This window comes from Pezoporus occidentalis, unplaced genomic scaffold (assembly GCF_034315485.1).
Source record: "Pezoporus occidentalis ecotype Australia unplaced genomic scaffold, CSIRO_AGI_Poc_V1 ctg31, whole genome shotgun sequence".
Taxonomy (NCBI): domain Eukaryota; kingdom Metazoa; phylum Chordata; class Aves; order Psittaciformes; family Psittacidae; genus Pezoporus; species Pezoporus occidentalis.
Genome location: NW_026915052.1, coordinates 4,826,090 through 4,840,156, shown reverse-complemented (window position 1 = coordinate 4,840,156; position 14,067 = coordinate 4,826,090). Strand labels below are relative to the sequence as shown.

General features: G+C 51.0%; 2 protein-coding genes across 3 annotated transcripts in view; both read right to left on the bottom strand.

The window, feature by feature from the left end:
* Nucleotides 1-10,804, bottom strand: part of KIF26A (kinesin family member 26A) — a 108,549-nt gene extending 97,745 nt beyond the window's left edge. For both annotated transcript variants that reach the window (XM_062628078.1, XM_062628079.1), the window contains exons 1-2: nt 10,505-10,804; nt 10,098-10,343 (exon numbers count right to left, since the gene is read on the bottom strand). In XM_062628078.1, coding sequence (XP_062484062.1) covers nt 10,098-10,343; nt 10,505-10,558 — 300 coding nt within the window. In that variant the 5' untranslated portion in view covers nt 10,559-10,804. The remainder of the gene's footprint in view (nt 1-10,097; nt 10,344-10,504) is intronic.
* A 185-nt stretch (nt 10,805-10,989) lies between these two features.
* LOC134168330 (uncharacterized) lies at nt 10,990-13,426 on the bottom strand. Its single transcript, XM_062627860.1, has 3 exons — nt 12,711-13,426; nt 11,547-11,804; nt 10,990-11,334 (listed from the first exon to the last, which is right to left on the bottom strand). The coding sequence occupies exons 1-3, from the start codon at nt 12,843-12,845 to the stop codon at nt 10,990-10,992; spliced, it is 738 nt and encodes a 245-aa protein (XP_062483844.1). The 5' UTR covers nt 12,846-13,426.
* Nucleotides 13,427-14,067: the final 641 nt, after the last annotated feature.

Sequence of the window (14,067 nt, the reverse complement as noted above, 5' to 3'; positions counted from 1 at the left end):
GCGCTCAACACAAAACCAATGCGTTATCATAACATGGGTATTTGAGAAGTGTTGGCCAAGTCAGCCAAACATCACTTTTCCTAATGCACTGATCACTTTTACTAAACTCTAACAGAACTCTGCTGCTCTGTTAATACAACACCCAGTCCAACACTACCAGAGGTTGGCATGCTCTTCACACTTGTCCTAAGCAAACCAGCTACATGGGAATCAAAATCACCCTTGCCCTGGCTGCCAGGAATTAGCTCACTCAACTATCTCCCTCTCCCTCCTTCGATCATTTGGATGTCAGGTGCTCTGGCACCATTAGTCAAGCTTCACCTGCTAAGCAGAGGTCAGATCTGTCCCACTTTTGATATATACTGCAATTGAAAAAATCACTTACTTGCACGAAGCAATGGGGGGTGCTCCCAGTCTGAGCTGGTGACTGGTCACCCAGTGGTCTTGGCTTCTGGAGCCACTTCCACAACAATGTCTACCGAGCACATCTGGAAGGTTTGACTCTGGGCCACTTAACCCTCCTGAGAACTGTGCCATTGGTCACTACAGCCTAGCTGCAGTTGGGCAGTAGATAAAAGCAGGTGTTTTTACGTTCTGCACTAGACAATTTGGTGTTAAAGAGAGGGTCTGTCACAACACTGGCATGTTTTATCCAGAGGAGCTCAAAAGAGGACTCAACAACTACCAAGGAAAATGCTGAATGCCTTCACCACTCGACACCAAGCAAGTTCAGAAAGCCTCTACAGATGACCTAAAAGTAGTAAAGCAATTGGAATAAGGATAGCAAGATTTCCTGACTGGACAAGCCATTTGCTGGTCTTCCTATTTCTGACAGCTGTTAAGACTGCTACATCCCAGAGAATCCCTGGCAACAGCTCCCACTACCCTGTTTTGGGATGGGAATTGGACGTGTGCCACCGGTCCAGCATTGTGCCACTGATCTGAATCACCTCAGCAGACCCACCTCCTCCAAAACACTCAGCCAGACTGTTCTGCTGAGGACTGCATGATGTACCCTGAGCTACTCTGGTGCTTAAGTTGCAAAAGCAGCAGAGACCCGTGCAAAATAAGAAAAAAACAATTTACTTGAAAAAGCTACATGTAGGCTGTAGGAAACTGCGGTCCTCCAAGATCCAGGAGAACAGCAACAATGCCAAAAGCAGTAAATAAATGCTACAACATACAATACAGCAAGAATAACACAAGGCAATAATAAAAAAAAAAAAAAAGAGTACAACACAAACTGAGTATGGCTTAAAACACAAAGCCAAACACTGCCCATTCACAGTACAGTCATCACTGACCAATACATACACACAGACTGCGACATAAACCATGCTGTAACAAACTGTATGTTGTGGTAAAACAGGAAGCACATTTAAACATAATATTTTGAGTGTTGTGAGAACTAGGACTAATGCTTTGCTTTCACAGTTAATGCTGAAAGCCAGTCAATGCCCAGCCCAGGCAGAAGTATCAGGTTTCAGTTTTGTACAGAAGACTTCTCATCCCATTCACCAAGTTGTGTAAAATCCCTCAGCAACATTAGGGAAAGATTTGCTAAAAGGTAAATGAAAATTGATCATTTTCCCACAGCCATCCAGCATTCCATTCAATTCTGCACAGGTATTGACATATGGTAATGTTGGCCCAGCCCCAGCCAAAACTTGGAGCAGCCTGCCAAACTCCAAGAATGCTGATCAAAGACTGATTTTAAGACTTGACTCAGAAAGAAGGATAATTGTGCACACCTAAGCCTTTTTTTTGTGAGCAAGTGCTGAGATTTTGCTGATTCATGGTACATTAGGGTGACATATACAACAGTCAGAATCTTGGTGATAAACATGCAACAATTGCATTATGCTGCCTAAAATAGGTGGATATTTTTTATCCAGTTAAACATTCTTTCCCCAACATGAAAATGAACATCTTTAGCTTCACCTTAAAAGCTCGTGCAGCTTCAAAGCAGTCAGTCCAAAGAGCTAGACACCAAAAGTTTATATTCACTTTAACTTAACCTAGAGAAGAATACATACATACATATATGTACATATAGCCACCACCACCCTTGCTTGGAATAATAATTTGAAGCTTTGCTCTTAGGTTCCTCTGCTAAGTTTTCCTTTTTTCCATTTAAAAATTAAATACTTTTAAGGGAAAACTAATAAGTAACACACCTCGGCATAAATTTCAACAGCAGTATGAGGGACTGAAGCCACTGAAGAGTTCCCGATTTACAAGGCCACACCACCTTTCCACAAGGCAGCTTTCCAGTTTCATCATAGGAAGGCACAGCGCAGCATGCAGATAAACCTTTCTGATAGCATCAGCACAGCTCTGATCTCTGCTCTCTGCACTGACCTAATACCTGCTACTTAATCAAGCTCCACTTCACCTGGACATATGCCACAGCCCCTTCAGTCCCCTTCCACGGCCTCAACCCTCCCCTCCTGGTGAACCGGCAGATTTTCAGGACTACCGGTTGCTATCTTCACAGTTTATCTAAGTCCCTGGCTTTGTTTGCTGTTTCTGCTGTTGCAGAAACCCCAGCTCCAGAACCTCCTCTCCAATACCTGACCTGAAAGTTCAGTTTCAACTCACAGAGTCCGCTGTTTTTTCTGTGTCCCTATTATTATATGTTTTTCCTTATTACACATACTACAGGAGCGGTCAGCTCTACTGGGAACAGCAATCAATGATACTTAATGCCACACAAGCAAGAGAGTCCCTACCAGAGAAAAAAAGGTCTTACTCAAAATGGACAAAGGATGGAAGCATTTTCTCTCTGCTGGGCAAAGGAGAAATTAAGCACATGGATACCAAGCAGCCTGCCACATCCACAAAGTCAGTGGCAAATCTAGGGATTTAATTCCAGTCTTGCACCCTCCAGGGGGACACAATTCTTCCTGTTAACAAAACCAGGAGGAGGCTTGATTCTCCTGAAAGTAAGGCCCAAGTTTCCTCCCATAAGCCACTCATCTGAAAGACTACACAAAGTTAGTAGACACTTGCAAAAGAAGTCAGCCTGCTACCAATCATGAGAACCCCCAGCAACAGACAAAACTTCCACCTTCCTAAAGAAGCCTTCCATCTGGGGGTATGCTGGACATGTAAGTATAACATGGTTATTCCAGTACTTCAGGTCTGAAGTCAGAGGACAGGGAGATAAATCCAAACAAATTAAATTCTGTTGATGTCCAGTAAATTTAAAAAGAAAAAAAGAGAAAGAGGATGCAATACTCCCAAAGGACATAATGGCTGTCTGCCATACTCAGTGTGAGCAATATCCAAATAGATCTAGTTCCTGAAGGTAATCCAATTTTGAAAAAGGCAAGAGCGTCATCATGGAAAAATCTTCTCAAAGACACACACACATTTCCAGCTAGATTCACCTAGCGCCATGGTGAAGCTTCACTGTGGGAACAAAGACTCAGACCCACACAGTGCAGTTATGGTTGGGCAACCAAGCAGCAGGAAACCCATGCAGCAAGTGTGTACACGGTGTGTAATCCCAGTCCTGGGAAAGGAAAAGCTCTTGGTGGTTTCAGCCATCCCCACTCCAGTACACTGCAGTGCCAGGTCCAGAGCTGCAGCCACTATCAGCTGCTGTGGGCCAGGGAAGAGGAAGATGACTACTGCCTCCTACAACCTCACTATTAACAAGTCAGAGTGGGATCACTGTAGGTGGAAACTCTTGGCAAAAACAATAAAGCAGCTACTACATATTTCAACAGGTTCAAAGTAACCTCAGATGTTAGGAGCAGATGCTCTTTTTCACCCCCTGGGATTTTGAAATGGTTTATGCGTTTCCTCCCTTTTCCCTAAGAGGGCAGGGTGCTAAAGGAATTAGCTAGAGAAAGAGCCAACACATACTAATTACCCTCAGCTACCCAGGAGACCACAGTACCTTCAGCTAATTGCACAATCACTTCACCCCCACTTCAGATCCCCCAGTGAGAAGGCCTCTTGCCCCCGGCATCTGAACTGCAAGATAATCCCACTCACCTGTATTTTAAAAGGGCACCCTTGAAAATCCTAAATGTTTAAAGCAAACTCATTACAATTTGTTTCTGTGGCCTATCATATAGCATGGGGACTACTGCACTGACTGAAACAAGGGAACTGCTCATGTCAACAGGTTTGACATGGTGTTGTCACTAACCCTGTTATTAGACTGCACACATACCTGAAATCCGCACCTGAGCTCATAGCCTGAAGCACTCCACAGCCAAGTCTCTGCAAGAGTCTCTCTCACAAAGTTAAATGTTACATGTGCACCTCAAAAAATGGCCCAGTTTCATATTTATGAAGACATTACTTTTCCACTTATGCATTTTTGAAATGTTAAATATAGAACATTTTAAGGTGCATTTAGTGCTTGCAAAGAGCCCTGAATACTGTATTCCTCTAGAGAGCACTCTGTAAAAGACAAAGTTCTCTCATTCCATTCCCCTTAACCATGTCAACACAGCTGCAGAAAGGCCTTCTATGAAAAGAAATACAGCACTCAGTAACAGAGGACCCCAAACTTATCCAAGACTCAGCAGCCTCATTACCAGGACTCTCAAATTCCAGGTAACCATGCCACTTAGTAGAAAGCTGATGCATTAATGGAAAAAAAAAATAGGCATAGGAAGAAAAACTCCACAAAAAGAGAGGGGTTGCTTCTAAAAGCTTAGATCTATTCCACATCCACCTCAAATGTTGTGAGAAGTCTCCAGGTGCTTTGAACCCCTGCTCTGTCAAGGAAGCATGAGACTGCAGACAAATGCTAATACTTTCTCCCCAGCTCCTCCCTGTGCAGCACAGGCTCCTGAAGCACCCAACAGTGCACACGCAGTGAGGAGACAGGTGCTGGAAGCCAGAGATCACACAAGCTCTCCTTGCTACTAGTCCTGCTGATACCATGCCAGAGTGGCCAAGGTGGGAATAACAAAGTGTACCGGACTCACACATCAAGACCACAATCCTCCATTCCATGCCTGTCATCTTGGCCTGGTTTTCCAAAGCAATGAAAACTGCTGCAGTGCCCTTCTTTCCATCCTCCTCACTGCCAGCCCTCCTTAAAGCATTTGAACCTGTCAGATCACCTGAAATCAAGGTAGAAGGCCCACTACAAGCTCCTACAGCTTCCACAAACTGTCCACAAGGGAAGCTGTGCAGGACCCACCTGTTATTAATTGTCTGGCAGAAGCCAGATGCCCAAGTATTAGCGTGCTGTCAACCAAACAGTACGTGTGCAGCTGCAGATGCAGAGAGACTGTGCTGCTTCTTATTGAGTCATCACAGACAAGGAGGGAACAGCTGGGATTAACACACAGAGATGGAGCAAGCAAAGGAGGTGAGCAAAGCATCCATCCTACCAAACCACCCTTCCTTAGTTGTTCTGCTCGTGAAAACACGTGGGGGTTATTTAGCATACAGGAGAAACCCACAGGAAAGAGCATACCCTTCCCAGAGCTTTGTTCTTCATCTCACCTTCAGATGATGAAATCAGGAACACACACAGGTGTAGCAAGAGACCACTGCTTTGATCAGAAGCTGGTGTGATGGGAGTGCAATCCAGCAGCACCTCTCAGCATCTGCACAGCTGAGACTCCTCAGTGCAGTCTAAAGCCACTGCTGTCCTCCACTTTTTTCCAGAGAAGCCAGGCTTTCTCTAGCTCTAGCTGGTGTAACTCAAGAGCCCAGCCATGGACATGGCAGGTTAGGATTTACGTAGCTCCCTCCAGTGACTCATGGTTCATTAGCAACCAAAGGCAAAGGCATGACCTGTCCTGGTCACCAAGGCTCTCTGCAGACCAGGGCTGGCAATGTGCCTCTTTGCACCCAGCCACAGCTTCCCCAATCAACTAGGAATAAAGTTCTTGAAGGCATCAGAGAAAAAACATTGTCCACCCTACCAGCAATGAAGAGCCCACAGTCACTCCTTTGTCCTTCAGAATCCCTGGATGCTGTTCAATGGTGTGCCTCTTGTGACATGCAGTGCAGATAATGCAAGGGTGGGAAGAGGGAACAACAGGGAAGAAAAGAAGCTCTTAAAAACTAGGACAGAAAGAACTTGGCTGAACTCAAGCTACAACATGCACATTTCTGCCCCCCCTTAATGCTGCTTCTGACATCCACCTGTGCTGGCAGTAGGAAAAATATAAACTGCTCAGACTGGGAGGATCAGGGGACAGGTGAAATGGGGTATCTGAATCCCTGGGCTGGGAGAAACATAGTCCTCAAAGCTAATCACTTCCAAAGTGAATTTCCTCTGGACTTGATCTCCTTTCAGTACAAGGTTCCAAAAAAATACTTTATTCCAGTATAACTGGGTACAGTTATTACTCTTCTATAACTAAAATATTTATACCGGTATAAAACACTTCTGTGGATGTAGCTGTATCAGCGTGTGCATTCCTCATAGCAAGACAGCTTTCTTCCTCTGCTCATAATGGATTACCTAAAACCATCTTACAGTGGCTGTATATCCTTAAGACTATTGCCTGCAGTAGAAGGGAGCACAGTTTACTTCCAGCTGCAGGAGCACATGTCTCATGTTGGAAGTCCCTGCCTGTCCCGTTCCTTTCAGAGACACAAAACTCACTCTGACATACACCTCTTTAGAAATTACAGCACATTCGGGTTCATCAAATAGGGGCATCACACAAATTAATTAATGAGCATTTGTGCAGCACTGTGAAGATTTTAGGTGCTAAGTATTATTATTACTAATTCAATCTACATCCCCATTCAGTCCTCAGCCTCTCCTGTGAAACTGCCAGCAGTGATGCCAATTAGCAGTAATTGTGGTGGTGGTTTCCTGACAAGGCTATTTGCCAACGGGGAGTGAGACACAGACCACCAACTCATTTCCCGTAGACTGTCCCACAGGTATCAACAGCAAAAACTTCCAGGCACAACAACCTGCTCACCAATCCAGGCAGAACCCTGGCAGCAGGAGATCTTGTATCCCATCACAGCTGTCCCATTACAGCTCCCTAGGGACACAGCCTGAAAAGCACATACAGAACTTTTAATTAGGGATAAACCAAGGCACCTTTTCGGTTTAGGTTTGGTTTTGGTTTTTTTTCCTCCTACATTAGTTCAGTACATGACCCAACAACCGATGCCAATACTGCAATGCCAAAATGCTAATCTGTCATAATTTCAGTTTAAACTTTACTTGTTTCCATCCATGCTTGATGGAAATCACATTCTGATTCATACACAGGCCTCACTGTGGTGGCAAACTGTAAAGGCAGCAGCACTAAAACTAAGGGAACTGACAGAATAGGGTGCAGTAAATCTTGTACTTGGGAGAACTGTTAAAAGAGTTTTAATATAAGCACAGAGGTGTATCTCGTTATCATTTGCCACAGAGATTTGGAGGACTTTAAAGAGACGTAAACAACTAACAGTATTCTGTAATCAAAGCACATCATCTTAGCACCGAAACTTTCAATTATTTATATATATTTTAATACATCTAATTGAAAGGACATCACCACATAAACTGTATGAATCATAGCTCTCTCAAGCAATTAGATTTGTTATCCCTTCAGACTGCAAACAGTACATTGGCTTTTTATTCTAATGCGAATTCAATCCCTTGTCAGCTGCCCCACGCATGAGAATACACCTCCTCTCTTTCATCAGGAAAGATATCAACAGCAGGAAACTAGCCCTTCTTTCATCTCTGAGGCACCCACCCACCTTTCCAAAGGGTTTTCAACCAGGTGTGGAAATCTTTCTGAATCTGTGCTGAAAGATCCTTTAATTATTATGGCAAAGGAGGTAAATCCTTTGAGAGCAGCATGCTCCAAGCAGCAGCCTTCTGGTGTTTACTCATCCAGTAGTTGCTTAGTTTGACAGTGAGTTAGAAGAGCTTGTAAGAAATCCTTTAGAATCTATTGTATGGGCATGAAACTCTTACAAGAGAAGCTGCTTTTTCAGATGTCTTGTTATATAATTAAACAAGGGGGGGGGGGGGGGTGATAAAAAGCAGCAGCAGCAAGCTGCCTTTCTGGCACAAACCTTACACAGCACTCAACCTGCCAGCATATTGCATCAGATTCCCACTGCAAGGCCAATTCACAGCAGCTGAGTAGCCGAACCCCTGACTGTTATCTCCAGCTAACCTACTTCACACTCAGAAGGCAGTAAGTAGAACTGTTTATTGCATCTTCCTTCCTGAGGAGCTGCTCACTACACCAGGATTAGTGGGGGTTTGAGCTTGCAATTAGGCTTGAGGTCTTACAAGCTTTAGAAACTGTATTTTTAAACAAATTTGAAACATCTAACACTACTGTATGCTACTCAGCAAGTAAGCTCCAGGTATCTGTTACTCTGCAATCAGGTCTGTCGAGGTTCGAGCACTGTGATGACTAATATTCTATTACGTTCCTAGTCATACTTTGAAACCCCGCAGAAAAGGGGATTAATTTACCCATCATCAAGTATTTATCAAGGAAGTCCCTCGAGATTTGCAGGAAGGAGACCACACAAACAGGCCTTTGCTCACAGGTCTCCTTACCTGAACACCTGGCCAAGGCCCCCTGACTCTCCTGCCCTGGCAGCTTTTTTTTTTCCCATGACAGAGATTCACTCCCAAATAGGACACTGTTCTTTACAGCAGAGGCCCACCCCAACATCAGCAACAGGGATTCTTGTGCTCCTCACTGCAACAGCCTATCACAAGCACTTTACAAGAGGAAATTAAACTTCTCACCACTCAACAGCAATCCAGAAAACAAAAGGTCCAACAGTCCTGAATTCAATAAAATAAGATACGGGACCTTCTGCACCACAGAAATAAGTAAGAACCTACTCCAAAACCAGCAAGTCAACAGAGACTCCTGTTGATTTGTTCAAAGGGCTTTGGATCCAGCCTGAAAATGCAAACCTCACTATGCATTCAGACACTGCTCCACAATGCACTTCCAAACAAAACTATATTTAGATTCAATGGGAATTCTGTAGATCATACAGGAACTCTTTGAATGAAAATGAAGGTCAGTAGGGTTTGGCTTCCTCTACAGACCCTACCCCCCCCCCCCCCATTGTTGCAAACATCCAGATAAGCATTGTTTAGAAAACAATACCTTACTTCCAAGTGTTATCAAAACCCTAACACACGTTTTGTGTGCCCTGAAACAGAATCTGAGTCCTCGCTGCATTTTGCCCTGTCAGCTAATCTTGTCTCCTCAGGTGTCTAGGCATGACTCCGTATCAAGACTTTTTTCACTTGTACCAGCTTTGAAGTTTTGTTTCATGTGCCCTGACTAAAGGAAAAGGGGCAAGAATAACAGAGTCCTCTGATACACAGAAAACAAACAAGGAAAGGAAGAACTGAGCAGCCTAGAACACACACAAATAAAGCTGCACACATGTTAAAGAAAACCTCTAGCATCCCCAAACCTCTAGCACTTTCTCCATTCATCACCAGACACGAACGGCCATCGTGAAGCACAAACTGGAAGAAAAATGACACAGCTCCGGCTTGCGCGAGTAACACTAAAGGCAAGAATGAGCCCACCAGCCAGAGAGGTACATTCAAACACCCAGGCTGCGTAAGAGCAGCAAAACCATACCACTCAAAGTTTCCTCCAGTGCCACAAAGACCAGTGGGAAACTTTCAGCTTCATTTTGTGAGCTCCTCAGAAGGAGGAGCAGAATTGCTCCGAACAGCAGCTTCTCTTAGGAAGGATGAAACCAAAGCCCAGCCGCAACACCGAGCTGGCATCCCCGAAAGCGTGTTACCACGGCTGGGAGGCAGAGACGGTTCCCCCGGGGCGGCTCTGGGCACCCTCACGGCACTCGCCTGCGCCCCGTTCCCTTCGCCCAAGTCGCTACTATTCTTGGGCTTTTAACTGTTTCTGGCTGTAGCAGACAGCGAGCGCTCAGCCGCACGGGTTCACTTTACCAGAAATCTTTGAACTTTTGAAGAACCCTCATGGGTTGGAAATCACCGGCTTTGCCATCACGCTGTCCTCCCAGACCCGCGGGGGTACACACCTGATCCCACCGGGGCTGGGGACCAGGCCCCCGTGTCCCCCATCACCACCTCCCGCGAGCGTCCAGCGGTGCTCGGACGGCCCAGGCGCACTTACCGGTGGGGCGTTGGGCGGGCAGCCGCCGGCGGCCAACCGCGCCGCCTGCCTCCTCAGCTCGGCTAGCTGGGCCTGGCAGCTCCGGCACCAGATCCCGGCCGCCGCTCGCTCCAGCGGCCGCGGCTCTACCCCCGCGGCGGCCCCAGCTCCCTCGGGCGCCGGGCGGCTGGCGCAGCGCTCCTCCTCGGCGGCGGCCGGCGGCCTCTTCCGCGGGGAAAGCTCTCGGACTGTGCTCCCCTCCGCTACCTGCGGAGAGAACAGAGCTCAGCGCCGCGGATCGCGGAGGCAACGCGGCTCCCAATCTCCTCGCGGGGGAAAAGAAGGGGGGGGGGGGGGGGGGGAATGAAAAAGGAAAGGAAAAAAAAAGGAGGCCTAAAGTAGGGAAGGGGAGTGCTGTAACAACTTACCCCCGGCGCCCGGGGCTCAGGGCCCAGACCCTTCCTGCCAGCAGCCGTGATCATGGTAGCGGGGGATGCGCCCCTGCCCCGCTCCGCTAGAGCGGGCGGTGGAGTGCCCAGAGGAGCGAGCGGCCCGCAGCACCCATGGTCGGACGGCGGGCGGAGGTGCCAACAGTGAGTTCGCTGGTTCCCCGCAGTCCAGACTGCGGCTCTAGGTGATGTTGCCTCCCATGTTGAGGAGGGAGAGAAGTTTGGGTTGGCAGAGGGAGGCGGAGTGAGCTCCCCACGGCGGCACGGGGAAGGACGCGGAGCACGTCGGCAAAAAAAGCTGGAAAAGTGTAGGGCAGGGAGGAGGGGCTGGGCGGGGGCGGCGGGGTGGGGTGGGGTGAGCGGGGGTGGGGGGCTCGGCAAAGACAGGCTGGGGCTTAGGTTTGGGGTTGCGGGGCGGGGAAGTGCCGTTTCATAGTGACCCTGACAGTCCCAAGCCGGTGTGACTAAAGCGCGGACACTACTGCAGTTTCTCCTTCAAGCTCCAGCACCCAAGTTCCCGGAGAGTGAGGAATAAAAGGGCCGAGCTGCGGGTACCGGTCCCACTGCGGAGCGTTGCGGGGCGGAAAAGCCGCGCAAGCATCGGCCCTTTGCGCGGGCCCGGTGGGCGTAGAGCGGTTGCAAATGGGGTCCAGAGGACGGGCGGGGTCCGCTCCCGCGGCCGACGCTCTCCGGCGTAGAGCTGGGGGCACCGTACGCCCCTTCGCGGGCAGATGCGCGGTGCCTCGGGGCTCAGCCACCCCGGGGGCCGGCCGACTCCCCAGCCGCTCGGTGGGCGTGATGGGATGTTCCTACATGCGAAAATTGACCTGACAGATGAAAATTAACGCTCGCAGCTAATTGTCTACTTGGCTGCCGCTGCGGCTCTTACATTTAGCACTTCTTTTTCCTGGTTGTGTCACCAGAGAGAGGAACATGAGCCACTGTGTCCCAGTGCCCCCTCACTGCCCTGTCCCGCTGCCTCTGCCTGGTGGCTGTGGGCAGGGGCCGAGCCGAGACTTGCCCGGGCACCGCAGGCCGGTACCACCGCCCCGTGCCTGTGACCAGAGCACCACCTGCCGGCGCCGCCGTGCGGCTGCACACGGGAGCTCCCTGTCCCACCCAGGACGGACCCGGAGCCGGACCCGGCACCTCGCGTGGGAGCCGCGGCGGGAGATGGCTGCGGCGGGGGCTTCCCCCAGCGATGCCAGTCACGGCTCCTGGTCTCCTTGCCCGCCACCGCGAGGGTAGGTGCTGGTGGCTCTCGAACACGGGGTGGGGTCTGCGAGGATGTGAGAAGCGCCGAGCACAAAGAGTGGGGAAAACATGTGGAGGGGAATAAATTCCCCCCTCCTCCAAGAGGCACCTTCCCCAGCAGCTCCAGCTCCCCTGGCTCTCCCGAGAACGTGTCCAAGGCGCCCCCTTACCCCAGAATGGGTGGATGCCCCAAGGAGAGCCGGAGCCATGCGCTCCCCGGCACTGGCCTGAGGGGGCTCGCACCGGCGGCAGAACCCCAGACGCTGTGGCAGCTGCCCCGCCCGCCCGGGCTTCCCGCACAGAGACCGACAAAAGTTTTGGCTGGGAGGTGAAGAGGACGGACGGGGGAGAGCAGGCTGTCAGCCGGAGGCTGCCCCGTGCCCCTCTCCGGGACCAGCGGGGACTGGGACTGGCACAGACACCGGCAGCGGACGTCGCGGACGGCTCCCTTCTCCCTCCCGCTTGGGACTCTTCATGTGTCCGAATAACAGCAGCACAACGCTCCAGCGTCCCCTGGTCAGGCTGGATGGGGCGGGGGGCAAGGGGCTGTGCTCTTCAGCCAGCACTGGGGCTAAGCAGCGCTGTGCGCCTGAACCTCCTCGTTTTCCCTCTTGGAAACAGCGAGACACGGTGCTCCCACGCCCCGCTCGAGGCCAGAGACACGCAGGCCGCCGCCGTGCGCGGAGGAGCCCCAGGAGCGGGCCTGCAGCGCGGTCCCCCCGCGCCGCCCTCTCGGGGGAGCCGCCAGGACTGTTCGTGGTGCTGAAACCCGCCCCGGCACTGCCGCCGTCAACTTCGCACCGCCAAGTTGGCCACCCCCTTCCCGTGAACCGGCTCGGGGCAGGGCAGGCAGCGGGGCCCCCCGGCGCCCTCCCGATCCCCAGCCCCCTCCTGATTCCCAGTCCCCCGGGGCTGGGCAAGGTCCCGTTACCTTGGCTTTCCGCCGCAGGAGGTGGCTGGTGAAGCCGAAGATGATCTCCGAGTCCAAGCATAAGGCTCCTATCTCCAGGAGGCTGGGGTTTTTCCTCGTGGCGTTGGAGGCATCGGGCGATTTTTGAAAAGCCATAGTTTGGGGTTAGAAATATCCGGCTCCCTGAGCGGAGGCGATGTATTTGTATAAACAAGCGGGGGGGAGGGGGGAGAAGAAAAAAGGGAAAAAAAAAGAAAAGAAAAAAAAAGAATAAAATAGCAAACACCTCCCACCTCTTAAAAAAAGAAGAAGGAAAAACAAGAAAAGAAGCCAGACGCGGGTGACTTACTCCGTCACCCGCCGGGATGCGCGCTGCGGGGTGAGGTAGCCAGCAGCCGGGCAGACCCACCAGCCTCCCGCCTTTCTCCGCCTCTCCCCGCTGCTATCCCTCCCGTTTTACCCCCCCTCTAGCGCACCTTGCCTGACGAGCGGGCGCGGTGCGGGCCCCGCTCAGCGCCCACCCGGCGCCGAGGCCGGGGCCGCCGGTGCGCTGAGTGAGCGGGGCCGGCAGCGCCCTACTCCCCCGCCGCCGGCCATCAGCTCGCCAAGCGAGGGGGCTCCCACCACCCGCTGGCCAGGAGCCCGCCCTGCGAGCCTCCTGCCTCCCCTCATCCACTGCTGGGTGGGTTTAGTGGCTGGGTTGGTGGGTTGTTTTTTTTCCCTCCTCCTTCTCCTCCTCCTCCTCCTCCGGGGTGAGCACAAGGAGGGAAAAGCTGCCAGTGAAGTCAGTTTAAGGGGGTAAAAAGACACGCACAAGGAGAATAAGGGTGGAGGGGGGAAGGAAACAAAAAGATAGGAAAGAAACAAGAGAAAAAGGAAAAAACCAAAAACCACAAAGCTTGACGGAGCAGAAGTGAAGCACTTTCCGGAAGGGATCCGGCCTTTCACTCCACTGAAAATCTTCCCCCTCTTTTTCCCCTCTGCTTGATTTTATTTGCGGTGGGTGAGGGCTGCGGGGAAGGAGCGAGTTCTTCCTCTCCGACGAGGGCCTCAGGGAGAGGCAGCCCCCCCCCCCCCCCGCGCTGCGTGTCCTCACGCGTGTCCCAGCCTCGGCTCTGGGCCGTCCGTCGAGGCGCGGCCCGTCCCGTAGGGGCGGGCGGCATGAATCGGGCTCCCCGGGGACTCTGGGCAGAGAGCTAACCCCCTCCCGGGCACTTTCCCACTGAACAAATACTTCGCACCCCCGGACAAAAGCGTTGTCTCGCTTGGCAACGCCCGCCGTGGAAGGGTGTTGAACAATAGGTTTAGCTGGGCTCCACGGGGCAGAGCGACCGCCCGCGGGCTCTGCACCCGTCGCCCCGGCCAGCACCGGGAGCTG

Excerpts from the sequence above, each read along its gene's own strand:
- LOC134168330 (XM_062627860.1), bottom strand. The coding sequence starts at position 12,845 with ATGGCTTTTCAAAAATCGCCCGATGCCTCCAACGCCACGAGGAAAAAC. Across the intron at positions 11,805-12,710 it reads TCCTGCGGCGGAAAGCCAAG|ACCCCACCCCGTGTTCGAGA; the intron begins GTAACGGGACCT and ends ACATCCTCGCAG. Across the intron at positions 11,335-11,546 it reads TACCGGCCTGCGGTGCCCGG|GAACATCCCATCACGCCCAC; the intron begins GCAAGTCTCGGC and ends TTTCGCATGTAG.